A 14429-nucleotide genomic window follows, 5' to 3' on the forward strand; every position below is an offset into this window, starting at 1 on the left:
TGTGCCAGACTAATAACACAATCCCTCTCCCTGAGTCAGCACTGATTTTGAAGTCCCAGAAGCAGTATTGCATCAAGTGGAACTGAGCCAGTCAGTTGTTCCCAGGGGAGGAGATGATACATGTTCACATTCATCCGCCTCGTAACTATCAGCACCAAGCACAAGGAACCCTTGAAATCAGGGTGCCCAGTTGCAAAGCTGAAGCTGTCTGACTGTGCGACATGAAATACAAGCCACCAAATACTTGCACAGAATATCATTCTGTCCAGACCAACTTGTAGAAATTTGAGAAGAATGACACCTAAGCAAAGAGGGGTAGATCAAGAGTGTCTGGGATTCTGACCCAAAATCCCAACTACTTCTGGTTCACCTCTGCTCTACATTGCTCAATAAACTGCTGGGAAAATCCTGTGTAGTACACAAGGCAACAAAACAGATCCCCCTAACACGAGGTACCTATTCAGGATGGAGCACCCACTGTAGAGAAGTGACCAGATAGGGAGAACAGTGGTTCACGTAACAGGTATGAGTTGGTCAGCGGCAGAGCCATGGCTGTAACGATTCTTTGAGATGTTACTCATATGAACATTCCTATTTTAGGAGGGAGCATGTATGCAAACACTTGAAACCGAGTTCACTGCCTCAGAAGTACCAGTAGGACAAACACCCTCTTCGTGTGCTGCGCACAAATGTACAGAAAGGAAGGGCATGCTTCCTACTGCCAGATCTCCTCAGCGCTGGTGTCTCAGGAATCCTTGAGGAGGTTCAAGATTGTGAATGTGCATGCAGTACATCTGGAGAAGAACTGGTGCCTTCAAGCACTTATCTACGTGGACATTCACATTGTGGACCACTCCCAACAGTCAAAGCTCTACCTACCCAGTGTCTCCTAGAGATTGCTAAACTCCACCTCCAAAAGGGACCAGTGGTATTATCCTCTTCAGATTCCTGAGGATGGAGAAACTGAAGAACCTAAAGAACAGGCTAGTTCCATACACCAGAGGAGACAGAACTCCAGGTAAAAATCAATTGCATTCATCCCCTTAACCATGACCTAAAGGTTGCTTTGCTTCTCATGCCACTTGGAAGAAGCATACAGGTACGGGAATCTTTTGCTTCTGCACATTACTGGTACCAAGTGGGTTAGACCCAAATTTTGCTAAACTTACATAATGTGTATGGCATAGCTCTTCCATGAGAATGATCTAAAAAGAATATCTAAATATTATTTTAATATTGTGAATGAGTGCTTCTTGTGATCCAACTTTTGGTTTAATTTTTTTCAGAACAGGTTGTCTGTCAGACAGTTACTGAATGTGACTGACAGTTTGGATGTAGCTGCTGTTGGAGCTGGAAACCAGTGCTAACATCCAGATCATCAGACTCCCTCGTAGTCTGTCTCAAGGAGTGAGAAAGCACAATTATTTATCAAGAGTGGGTAAGAAAGCAGGTCTACCTCTATAGGTCTCACCAAATCATTCAGGTGCAGGTATGGAAAAGCTAGTGGTTTCAGGGCTGCATCATTTACTCTCAGGGCTATATCATTTTGTTCCCAGTGCTACAGGTAGTCCCATAAATGAATGAGAAGGCAAACAGCCTGGGAACAGAGCACTTCTTTTTTTTTAATCACGCTTCTTACTTTTTGGTGTCTGTCCCTGAGCCGAGACTGGCACCAGTAATGGCAAAGCGATATTCTAACAAAGCTCATCTGCCACCGCTGTGTTGGGAAGTTTCAGAATTAACATGAGCGCACAGCATGACACATGCTACCCCACCTGCTGATGATCTTTCTGGGGACAGTTCTCTAAAGCGTTTATGGGACACTGTCAGGGGCCACTCTGTTTTCACCTAAAAGGGATAATTTCTGAGAAGGTGCCAACTTCAGATCCTCTGCTAAGGAGCCAGCTGCCTTCCCCAGGAAATAATCCTGGGAATAATCCTGGAAACTGTGTTAATGGTCCTTTTTTACTTGAGGCTTGTCTCCAATGTACAGCACACATTCCATGGTGCACAGGCTTCTCTGAAGCAGTTCAAACAACACTCAACATCATGAGACTTGAAGTAACCTTCACAAGATAAGAGCTGTTAAAAGTTTAATGGAAGAATCAATGTCATCGGAGGAAACACTAAATACTAGAAGTGAAGGCAATGCAGCGATGCAGCTGCAGAACAAGGAAAGCCTCATGCTCTACCTTCACATTAGCCACGAGTTCGGCAGGAGCTAAGGACACGCATGGGGCATGAACACCTTGCGGCAGCATGCCCTGGGGCAGGGAAGAGCTTGAATACAAATACTTGAATGTGAATATCTCCTATACACCATTCAGCTTATTACATCACCAGGAAAGCTAGGCATTATCACTGCTGCTTGTACACGCACATGCTTTGCAGACAAGCTCTTAATAAGCAGACAGACTTCTACAGTTCTATGATAAACACCTATGAATAGCACTGTCATTACAAAATGATTGCTAGCAGTGTTGTAGCTCTCAGTACACGAAATATTCTATGTCAGTATCAGATGTTTCAAGCACAAAACCATAACCAAAGCACCTGCTGCAATAAAATTTGCTTCTGTTTTTAAGTGACATCATTTAAACATATGATATTTAGAAAAACTCTTCTTGAAATCATCTCTTCAACTACTTACTGCAAAATTATATCTTTTATAGGAGCTATGTTCTTCTTTCAAAACATAATATTTATACAACATGAATTCTTTCTTCTGGAATACACCTTTATATGTTTAGCCTCCAATTTATTTTTTTTTTTTTTGATGGAACACATTTTGTACAATGAAAAATGGGGCCACAAAATGTAAGGAAGACTTAAATACTGAAAGTGCTACATGAGGGTCCTTACATTCACCTGCAGATTACTTCCTTGGCTTCAACAGTACTCCGCTTAGCAGGGAGATGCATGTATGCAATACTAAGAGTATTACTTGGAGTTTTAGAAACCTGATCCAAATTTGCACACTGTAGCATTATAGTTAACTGCTACTCAGACAACCATTCTAGTGATGCTAACCCATCCACTCACATCTTAGTTTACTGGACATTAGATGGTCAAAAGACAAAACAGCAAAAGGAAGTCCTCAGCAAAACAGTTTTTCCAAAATACGCAATCACACACAAACAGACCACTGATTAGCCAGACATCCTAACTGAAAATAACAAAAAAATTGATTCAATTAGAACAAAAGAATTAATTTTCAACATGCCACAAAAATTACTTTCCCATAAGTATCAGCAAAATATTGTGAAAGACATGTTGTAAACTTAACTGAAATATACGTCCTCTACATCTTAAAAGGTTTGGGAAGTATAGTGTTTTTTTCAAATATCAAGTAATAGAATAAAGGCAACCTTATTTCACCCTACCTGTTGCCATTTGCCCTTAATTGCTGGATCTCTGATCGACTGGCAATGTCTCTGGATTTGCTGGATGACACCCTGGTAATATACCATAGAAGAGTCATAATTCCCAAGGAGCGCATATTCTCTTCCTTTTTTGGCATTATCACAAATCTCTGCTAAATTCATCTTCACTCAGAAATCTAAAAGAGAACATAATCATCAGAAAAATGAATTTTACATGCTGTAGAATAATTCAGACCATGACACTTTAGTTTTGTTTTTTCTCTCATAGCTGAATTGTGCCTTTCCACCCCCCATTCCCGTCCAGTCCCCCTCTTTTTCAACCATTTAGCTCTGGATTATCTCTTTACTAGCCTAAAGTTTGAGATCATGAATCATAACTCTTTTATAGTGATAAAAAACAGAACTTCTTTGCTGCCTTTGGCCGCAATCCTGTTCAATTAATGCAAGAAAATTAAATGCCCTGCCCACACTGAACCTAACAAGCCAAACTAATTTGTAGATCACCACAATATATTAGCAGCCATCAACCCATGAATCACAAATCACACAAGGCATTAAATTGCTTTTTATACTGTTGTATTACATAGGTGCCTAAATGTGCCAACCAGCATCACGGAAGTCTGCACTTCGCACTTTCAAAAGCCCTCACCCTAATGAGATTATGATATCGCTGAATGGCAGCCCTACTATAGACAAAGTTGAGAGCCTCGTTCTGTTTAAATATTCTTTCAAAGTACTCCAACATCCACAAGCTGACTTGGATTTTTTCATTACATTTAACATGCCACTTTGGGATTTATGGCAGAGTCGGCAATCCAAATTTAAGATTTCTTAAAACAGTGATTCCCAAAGTACAACCTTCTCCTAGTCCCCAAAACAATTTAAGATTTACAGATTTTACTAACTTTTTTATACAAGTAGTAAATCACAGCATGACTTTAAGGCAAACCCACAGTCCAACTTTTCCCAGTAACCATTCAAGAAAGCAATATTAAACCACACATTCAAAAGTAAGCTATGTTGTACAGCTGGGTTTGTATTTAAGGTTCAAGACTGAAGCAGTGCCTGCCCCTTTATCTGAATCCCACATGACCCAAAGTCTACATCCTTACCACACAAAAAGAGCATCAGCTCCTTTCCCTTGTCCTCTGACTCAGGATGGGTGGGGTCCTTGACATTCACCCAGATATAAACATCTGGAAATCAAAAATAAAAAATTACAATTAATACTACGCAATGCAGAGAGTTGCATTGATCAAGGGGGAGGAGGCTGGCTCGGAAGGGTCATCCACTAGCTGCATCAAGGGTTCGGCGAGACCAAGGTAGTGGAGAACAAAGAGGGAAGGAGGGATACAGCCAGATGGAGAGAGACCAGGGCGCGGGGCCTGGCGCAGCACACAGTTCAGGCTGCATGGCTGAAGACAGCCCATGATATGGGGGTGCATGCAGTAGGAGCAGGTGGTAGCAGAGAGAAGCCAGAACAGGGAGAAACAACCTTTTATATCCTAGTGGGTTGTAAAAACGTTAGTAGTTTTTATAGAACAGACAAGACAAGATCAAGATGGCATTAAGGAGGATGTATCTTATGCCTTTGTATTCCCTTATGCTTAGCAAAATTCAAACCTCTGACAATAAGTTAAACATATATCCACATGACCTTCATTTTGCCCTCCCTGAATGCTTCCTATAGCAAACACACGCTCTGCCTCTCAACGGTGCTGAACTGATGGTCCTTACCGCTGCCTGCAGCTGCACGCCAGGTCTGCTCCACCACCTCTTCACTCCTGCTCCCTGCAGCTAAGCCACGGAAACCTGCTACCCTCACTTAAACCCACAGGCCACACCGCTTCCACATGGCTGAAGACTTTGATGGCAAGAACATGCTGCTGCCCCACAGCTGGCACGCCACCGAGCACAGCAAGATGCATTGGGGCTTACTTGTCCTCGTGCTGTGCCGCACATTTCAGCTTGCAGATCATTCCCATGGGCTGTTACGAACTTCTGGGCAGGGAGCAGAACTAAGGTGGAAAGCACGACGACCCTAATTTTGCCTTCTCTCAGTGCTGAGGAAGGGTAGGATACATCACTGGAGAGCTCTAGCTCTGTGGCAATTAAGACCATTTAATTTTAAAATACAGAAGATGATAACTGATAGAAAAAAGCGATATCACTTGCATTACACTGGAAATGGATAAAAAGATAGGAACTGAATATAAGTTACAACCCATTCAGATCTGATGAGTCAACTTAAAAATTAACAAAACACTACCTGGGGCAGAATCCATTGCCCCATCTTCAAACACATCCAGGTTAGAATCTGCTACACAACCGGCTTGTCCCCATAAGGAAAACGGTCCTCAAATCTCTGGAGGTTTTCCCCACGTGTAGCAAAAAAGAGAGTAAATAAAACATTTCTAAGGAACTGCTGCATTCAATTCCTAGAAATCCATTAAACAGAACACGTACTTAGTTTAGCAATCTCTTGTATCTGTTTATTACAGCTATTTCCCTCCTTGCAGGCATGTGTTAAACTTCCTTTTGCCTTAAGAGGGCTTACACTCACATCCAGCTCCCCTTAACCCCAGAAGAGTGCCCTGCTCACCAGAGGAGACAACCTCCTTGCCTCCAGTGGAAGCTGGGCCAACCCCTGGGCAGGAGGCAAGGCGCAGCAGCCAGGCGAACACGTGCTCACTTCAGAAGAGTGGTTAGTGCAGGGAGCTGGGAAGCAGGAGGCAGAAAAATTTACGTGGTCTTCAAACTGCAGGGGGAAACCAAATGAGAGTCTCCCATTTCCTCCAGCAACCAAGAGTTTGGGGACTTCTGGCCTCATGCTGGTGACACTGACGCTTAAGCAAGAGCTTGATACCCAATGTGTCACACTGGAGAGCTTCCAAACATCGATGGGCACTGAAACTTGGAGCATACAGGGAGGTTGGTGCATGTACACGTAGGTACCTACTGAGCGGTTGACACCTCCAGAGCTAGGCTGATAAAAGCCTCTGGATCTTTCTCTTGGATTCAGGCACTTCGATTTTTACTTATCACCTACCCCAGACACCAAAGCGGGTAATATAGATTGAGAAGGTGAATATAACATCACCCATATACCTGAAACATGTTTGAAACAGCAACTGTAGACCTCAGTCCTAAATCAGTGGTCCCCCTGACCCCCAGGCAGTCCTTTGAGGTCCTATTGCGATAAGACTGGCTATTTTAAACTGATCGCTAACTATAGTTTAAACCAACTACAAACCTTTTATGCACACCAGCAATGGTAACATTAGTTCAGAATAGCCAAAGCAAGTCAAAACAAGTAGGTCCAAAATTAAGTAAAAATTATTTTTAGGAAGGAATTCCTTCCTGGATTGTTTTCTGGGCGACCCCGCTCTTCAGTGCCAGAGGTGGGGAGGAAGAGATAGCAAGAACTAGGTGGGGGCTTTTTCATGTTATGTACTTATTTTTTATTATCTGTTCTACATTATATTATAGAGTTCATACAACATTGCAAATGTCCAAGGAACCAGACATCCAGAAGTCATAAACAGTGCTTTTGTTGTTCGTTTTTTGTTGTTTGGGGTTTTGTTTAAATATTTGATTTTCCTACCATATCACAGCCACATCTTTTAAATAAATACACAACCAAGGACAACTGTTGTCAGGTACAGTTAGAAAAACTTAGACATTACTGGTGACACCAGCTTTTTATTCTGTCATTGCGTGGTTCTTTCCTGCACTAGACCGTAACAGCTCCATGGTACGTCAAGATATCCTTGGAGATTCCCTAGTCTACGGATCATTGACAAGAAGAGACATTACAGATATTCATGTCGGCATAGCTGCCACACATGGGGTCTTAAGCCCACTTGTTAAAAACCCTGCAGCAGCCAGGCTAAAAGGTCACAGGGGATATTAATCTCTATTCTTTGGAGCATAAGCTGAGCTGATCCCTATCTGGGGTCAGAAAAGAATTTTTCTCCCAGAACTAAAGCAACGCACAATTGAGCAAGATCCAAGACAGTCTCCATTTTAACATTAAAGCATTATACACACATAAACATATCCACAGGCAGATACAGTGACTGTGTGAGTGGTGGGCAAAGGGGGACAGCCTGTTTAGCACACTATTCCAAACTTGTGTGCAACACCAGTGGGAATGCAGGATGACTGCCCCCCTTTAACTGGTCTCCCACTTAACCTCACCCCAGTGCTACCAGAGGCAATAAATGCCCTCCCCTATAGATGGGGTCTGTAGCAGGGGTTTTCCTATTGCTCGATACTGAACATTCAACTCTGCAAACAAAAGGCATCTCTGCTATCTTTACATGTCTCTTGTATGCCTGTGTGTTTTGACGCAATCAGTTACACAACTGTGTCCCATTTTCTCCACAGGCACTCGACTCTTGCACAGGATGGATGACACTCATTAAATGAGCAGTTACTCATTTTTGCTTTACTCTGATTGCTTCGATAGTCACATCAAGCCTTATTTACTGCCTACTCATCAGACTTTTCTCCAAATCAGTTTTAATTCCTCACTGATAGGGCTATAACATACCTGGTTTTTTCCGGACATGTGTCTTTCTCTGACCAAAATTTTACCCAGGCAGACCAAAAATTTTCCACAGTTCCCTGAGATTGCTGGACATATGTTCTCACGTCATAGCAGCTGTGCAATATTGCTGACTGGACAGCTGAACATCTGGAACGGCCTGGACATACACAGATGAAGACTGGTTACTAATTCTGTTTCTCATTTTCTGTAAATCAGCCGTGCAGCATCATGTCAGGCATCCCGAAACGCAATGTAAGAGACCCGACTAACATCACAAGACAGAGCGCCATGCTGTTAGGCACCATCTTCTCAAATCCAGTGCTGAGATACAACTATACATTTTCCACTTCTACAAAATAGAGCCAGGATGGCCCTCTGCCGTTGCACAACCCCAGAACGGGTCGATTGCCACACAGAGCAAAGCAAGGAAATGTTAAGAGGTTTTGATTTTTGGATTTATCCACTTTTCGTGTGCACCCATTTCTATTACCAGAGTCTAAGCAATGAACTGAAGTTGTTCCTTTCTCAAATTCTTCTTACTGCTTGGAAGCTTTTCCTTACAATTAATCTAAACCTGCCCTCCTCAGTTTAAGGCCATATTGTTTTCGTAAGCCAGCTTCGACCAGCTTCCTCTCCCTCAATTATGTTTTCACTTAAAATAGTACAACGATCCTATTTTCCATTTTCTCTTCAAAGTTAAAACTTGTTAACATAGAGACATATAACAATATGACAATACCTTACCTGGAAAAGCATAAACTGCGACACTAACTGGAACATTATCACAGGAAGAAAAAAGCATTTTTTCCCTGCATGACATGTGATTCCTACTAGAAGCTTACAGAAGTCTATCTCTGACTGAAATCTCTGACTGTATTTCTTTTTCATGTGCTTGATGTATTTTATTTGATTTTTAAGAGTAAGTTATTAAAAATGCAATTATTAAAAAAAAATAAATGAGTCTTGCCTGCTTTATTAGAAAGATTATCCCTCTTATTTTGGACTTGGGTACAGAACAACTGGTCTTCATTTATAATAATTAACTGTCCCTGTTCAGAAGCAATCGCTAATGTTGCAGACAATTATCAGGCATTACGTTCGCATGACAAAAACAACATTTTAACTGATCATTGTCAGATAAAATACAAACAAACAAAAGGCTTGCCAAGTTCCACGGCCAAAACTATCCTTCCCTGTTAACTTGGCTTTGTTTAAACTGGCAGCAGCGGTCTCATGTGTGGAAGCTAACGATCATTACCTCATAGGATCACAACTCCTGTTAAAAATACATATATAAATAAGAATGTGGCTCAGTTCCAGCAGATTTGGATTTAAACTACATTTAAATGGCTTCTTGCATCAAAGACGAGACGCGTGCTACACCAGTGCTCTTTTCTTTTTTTCCTTTTGCTGTGTGCATCAGCAGTGACAAGAATGGCTACAACCGCCGCAGCGGCAGAGGGGGTTGCAGTAGGTAATGTCATTGGAGCGTTCACTCCCTGTTCCACATGTCACTTCAAAGCAGCACACACACCAGATAAAACGTACACACACACCATGGTCCAGGAAACCCAGCATCGAGGGATCTTTCAATTCAGTTAACTGCTTTCTGTTAACTGGCTTTTGGCTTCTTTGCACTGAAACTCTGTTTTGAAATAGCAGACGTGGAGTTAATGGGGAAATGTGTATGGAAGTGGGAAGGAGAAGAAGCATGCACGCAGGCCTCAAACTATTTTTGTGTGGAATCTTCTGAGAGCTAACTTGAAACAGAGAGTTGAATGTTACTTTAAATGCAAGTGGAAAAAAAAAATCTTCAAATGAAGTAAAGATATTCACCACAAGTTAACAGTAAACACAAATACATAAGAAACCACTATACAGTCGGTCAGTGTTTTAATTAGATATAATATACTATAGCACTGAACGGAAAGCACCCTGGAGAATGAAACAGCCATTTGCAGTCTTTGAATGACAATTTTCTGAAAAACTAGAAAGAGGTGAACAAGAGATTGCTGTGCTATTCCTAAGACTGACTACAAAAATGTATTCTTCTCCCGAGCACCTCATGTACCAGCTTCAGGCATGTCCATACAATCACATCTCTGTTATTTAGGGTAACAAGGTGTTCATCAGCTAGGCTGGATAAGGAATGAAAATAGCTAACACAAACACTATGGGGCACTCTAGGGAGCGTAGCTCCATACACGTGCAGTTTAGGCAGCGAGAGGCTTGCTAGCTTCTTCTCCACCTTAGCCTTGCTGGACCCAGGCTGGCTCTACGCATCTCCCTTCTCTCCAGCACAGTCTCCAGCGCTTCTGGCGTTAGCACCGCACCAAACCCAAGCCAGTGTCCAGGGAGCACCAGCCCTGAGGTGACCGATCCCTCCTCTGGCAGGATGCAGGGCTCAGATACCTGAAGGGTTCTGCAGGGCCCGTCTGGAGCTCAACAAAGTGGAACTCGGCCCAAATCAATAATCCCTCTGGCCCTTTGTGGAGCCACTTGCTTCTCTGCACATCATGTGTGTAAGCACTTCTGGTGGAGCAAACGTGCCACCAAAGACTCCCAAGATGGGTCTGTGCAGAGCCTGCTTGGGTTCAAAGTGTTTATTAGGTCAGGCTCCGTGCCAAGAAAGGCAGTTAAACTGCTTCTGCACCTGGCCCTGGATACAGCAGATCCACGTTCCCACAGCGCTGCGGCTCGCGAGCCCTGCCAGACCGTAGTCAGCTCCACAAAGATTCAGTTCTGGTGCTGCTACATTCCTAGCGCAGCCAATCTGCAACCCAGATAAACTTTCCATGAATAATTGCAGGTTTAATGGACTCACACATGTGTTTATAACCCTGACTCATAAGGTCAGAATTCAGGCCTGGATACTTTTCCACCTTTTGGATTCCCCTCTGAATTTCAAAGAATTGGCTCTTTAGGACTATGAATGTGTATTTTTTTTATTAGAATTTTGCTTTTTTAAATTGTTCTAAAGAATAGTATATATTCTTTAAAATATACATTTATATGCATATTGCTGTTAGTGCTGCAGACATCAAGGCTTCAGATTTCTCAGCCCAGAAGAATCAGCTTTTTTTTTTTTGCAATTATTTACACAGCAAACCAGATAGAGGCCTATTGTTATTTCCTTGTCTTCCATTTACTTTTCTAGCTATCTTGAGATTGTGATTAGCTCAGGGCAGGATCCATTCCTCTCCATTACCTGCTCAAAGGCCCGAGTCTCCGAGAGCAAAGCACCCTGGAAGCATGCTGCAGCAGCGATGTTCGCTTCTGCAGTAAGTGCACTAAGTACCAGGAGCTGCAGAGAAGCCTAAGCCTGCCTAGGATGTATCTGACATGGGGGTGGGGGGAAAGAAAAAAAAGAAACCACCCAAAAACCTTCAACTGCAATAAAAAAATCAAACATCCATTGGAAAAAAAAACATCTCTGTAACATTTGAAACTGTATTAGAAACAGACATTCAATATTCATATATAAGGGAGTACTAATGCACTGATGCTTTTAAGATGCAGATTTTCAGGAAGAAAAAATAACTCCCTCTAATATACCAATCATAAATATGTATATTTAAAATATGATATGGAACAGGAACTGTAATTTTATTCCCTCCCCATGCCTGTTGGAGAATACAAGATAAAGGATAACACTATAGAACTGCCATCAGAGGAAACGGAGAGGGAAAGGAGACAAATGCCAATACTGACATCATGACAGAAACGTGGTCACAACAGAAACGAAGCAAAATTATCTGAAAAAGTAACACTGTGTCTGCTCATATAAAGATCACCTAGTGCAGCAAGCTCAACAGAGCCCAAGTGCGGCAGGACACGCGAGACTGCAAACCATGAACTAAACTGGCGGGGGGAGACTGCCCAGGGCCCCAGCTCCGGGCGCCCCCCGACCGCCGCCTCCCCCGCACCCCTTACCCAGCCCCCCGCCTGCTGCACAGCCCTCCCCTGCGTCTGCTCGCCACTCCTCCCCCCGCACACCTCTCCCCTCTGCTCCAACTCTGTTCCCATCTGCCCCCTCCTCGCAGTCCTTCCCCCCTCGGCCTCCGGCGGAGCCCTCCGCTGGCATCCGCACGCCACCCAAGACACCCTCCCCCCGGCGCACCCCCTAACTGCACCCACCCGCGTTTCTCCCACGCACCCCCACCCCTGCATTCGCTCGTCCTGCAACACGCCTGCCCTTCTGCAGCCATCTGCGCGCCCGCATCCCCCTCCCTCGCTGGCACAGCCCTGGCACCGCACCCCGCCCTTCCTCCAGCGCACTCCTCCTCCTGCACCCCCCGCCCTCCGCTGCGCCCCGTACCCGCCCCCGCCCTCCCCCTCCACACCGCCCCTCCCGCCAGCCCCCTCCTGCGGTAACGGGGCACCCTCGACCCCCCTCCACAGCGCTCCGGCCCCATCGTCCCCTCGTGGAGGCTCCGGAGGGCGAGCCTCCCCTCCCCACAACGCTCTCCTCTGCGGGGGCAAAGCCGCAGCACCCATCTGCCCCCCCCCCAGCCGGGCGCGCTGGGGTTTGTAGTTCCCACCCGCCGCCTCGCCCCCCAGCGCCCAGCGCCCGGCGGGGGGCGCGGGACTACACTTCCCAGCAGCCTCCGCGGAGGGGGGGGCTGCCCCCCGCCAGCCTCTCCCGCCGCTACCCCTCACCGCCGCCGCCTCCCTCACCGCGGCGGGACGGCGGCCGTTGGGCCGAGGTCCCAGCCGCCGCCCGCCCCGGGCAGCGCCGTGAGGGTCCGCCCTGTAGCCGGGCCCTGCCGTTACCTGGGAGAGCCGGGGTGCGTGTCCGCGGACGGGAGCGGCGCGGGGCGGGGGGCGCCGTCCTTCTGCTCTGTCAGACCGGGGGGGGAGGGGGGGGGAGAGGCACCGGGGGGGCGGGCGGGCGGGGGAGGGGGTGCGCGCGCGCGGCGGCGGCGACGGGCGGTTGCCATGGCGGCGGCGGCGGGGCGCGGGGAGGGGACGGCGCGGCATCCCGCTACCCCGCCCCCGCCGGGAGGGCGCCGGGCCCCGGGCGCTACCGCGCCCGCTCCGGTCAGGCCGCGGCCGCCGCGGAGCCTCCCCGGCCTTGCCCCGGCAGGGGGAAAGGGTGGGGTTTTCCCGGCGAGCTGAAAACCAAGGGAAGTGCCGCTGCCTCGCCGGGGATGGCTGCGGGTGCTGCCTGCCCCCGCTAAGCCCGCCCTTCGGGGAAGGTCTCGGTATCGGACACCGCGGCCGGAGGCAGGCGGAGAGCCTCTCCCCTGCAGCCCGCCGCCGTGGCGCGGTCCCCGGCGAGGGGGCAGGAGAGCAGCGCGTCCCGGCTCGGCTGGCGAGGGCGGGCCCCGCCGCCGCCCCCGCTCCTGGGTGCGCTGCGGTCCGGCTGCCGTCGGGGTTTCGGGGGGCAGCACCCGCTGAGAACGCAAACCTCGTCCGTTCCCGCCCCGGCGAAGGGAGCGGCGAAGGGCGGGAGGGCGTGCGGCCGTCCCGCCCGGGCAGGCAGGAGGGGACCCGCCGCCTTCGCCAGCGGCTTTGATGGCTTTGCTAGGGCCGTGAAGGGACAGATGTGGGGATTTGCCCGCTCCTTGGACCGCAGCGACGGCGGGCAGCCTGACAGGGCGGCACCCCCCGTTTGCGTCGCCTGCCGGGGGGGAGCGTTACCGAGCGTTTCCGACGCGCGCCTCTCGCAGTTAACGTGAGCAGCCTGGTCCCCTGCCAGGGGGGCGGTGTGGTTAGGAACCGCTCTAAGGATGCCGTTTCGCAGTTAATGCAAGCCAGCCTATGTCTGTATTGCCACCAAAAGGGGCAGTCCTGCCTTCCTCCCTCATCCCTGTGCTTTCCTGTTTGTTTTTTACACGGCAATAACGCTTATGTTGTCATCTGGCAAGGCAAGCCTGGGATATGATCTGGTGGAAAGCCAGTTATGCCCCTCCAAAAAATTACCAGAGTTCAGCTGGATCAAGTTCTTCCGCTCGCTGACCCTGCAGAGCTGCTGCAGGCGCCAGACGGCAGAGGAGACACGGAGGCAGGAGCAGCGCATTGAGATCCCGGCGGATCTGAGCTGCGTTGCTTGCGTGCGGCTGCACCACTGCAGTGAGTCCTCGCTGCTGGAACTGCCTTGTGACAGCTCTGAGAGTGTCCCACTGATGATCATCTTGTGGTCGCTACCAGTAATGGCACGTGATTTCTCCGGAAAATGTCAATCGTAGTTACCTTAAGGTAGCAGCGTGAGGTGGTATCTCACAATAAGGTTCCCAGAAATATTAACTGACACAAGTGAAAGAGCAGGGATTGAAACTAAAAGCTCAGTGTGCCTCTTAAACAACACAGCATGTGTGAATGTGTCACTCATATATCTGCAGATCTTGTTTCCCTCAAAATCATGTGGAGATTCTTATGCCTTTGTGAGTATTTTAGAACTGGGGCCAAAATCGTGATGAATTCATAACAGCTGTGACTCTGGCTTCCCCTTTTTCCAGATTTCTTCGAACTTGCCTGCCCATGACATCAAT

At 47.2% G+C, this 14429-nt stretch overlaps 1 protein-coding gene across 1 annotated transcript in view; it reads right to left on the reverse strand.

The window, feature by feature from the left end:
• Positions 1–12768, reverse strand: part of KATNAL1 (katanin catalytic subunit A1 like 1) — a 41088-nt gene extending 28320 nt beyond the window's left edge. The window contains exons 1-4 of the mRNA XM_082304976.1: positions 12709–12768; positions 7939–8092; positions 4496–4579; positions 3384–3559 (exon numbers count right to left, since the gene is read on the reverse strand). Of these exons, the coding sequence (XP_082161102.1) occupies positions 3384–3545 (162 nt within the window). The 5' untranslated portion in view covers positions 3546–3559; positions 4496–4579; positions 7939–8092; positions 12709–12768. The remainder of the gene's footprint in view (positions 1–3383; positions 3560–4495; positions 4580–7938; positions 8093–12708) is intronic.
• Between the last annotated feature and the right edge of the window lie 1661 nt (positions 12769–14429).

Source organism: Platalea leucorodia, assembly GCF_965183815.1.
Source record: "Platalea leucorodia genome assembly, chromosome: 2".
Taxonomy (NCBI): domain Eukaryota; kingdom Metazoa; phylum Chordata; class Aves; order Pelecaniformes; family Threskiornithidae; genus Platalea; species Platalea leucorodia.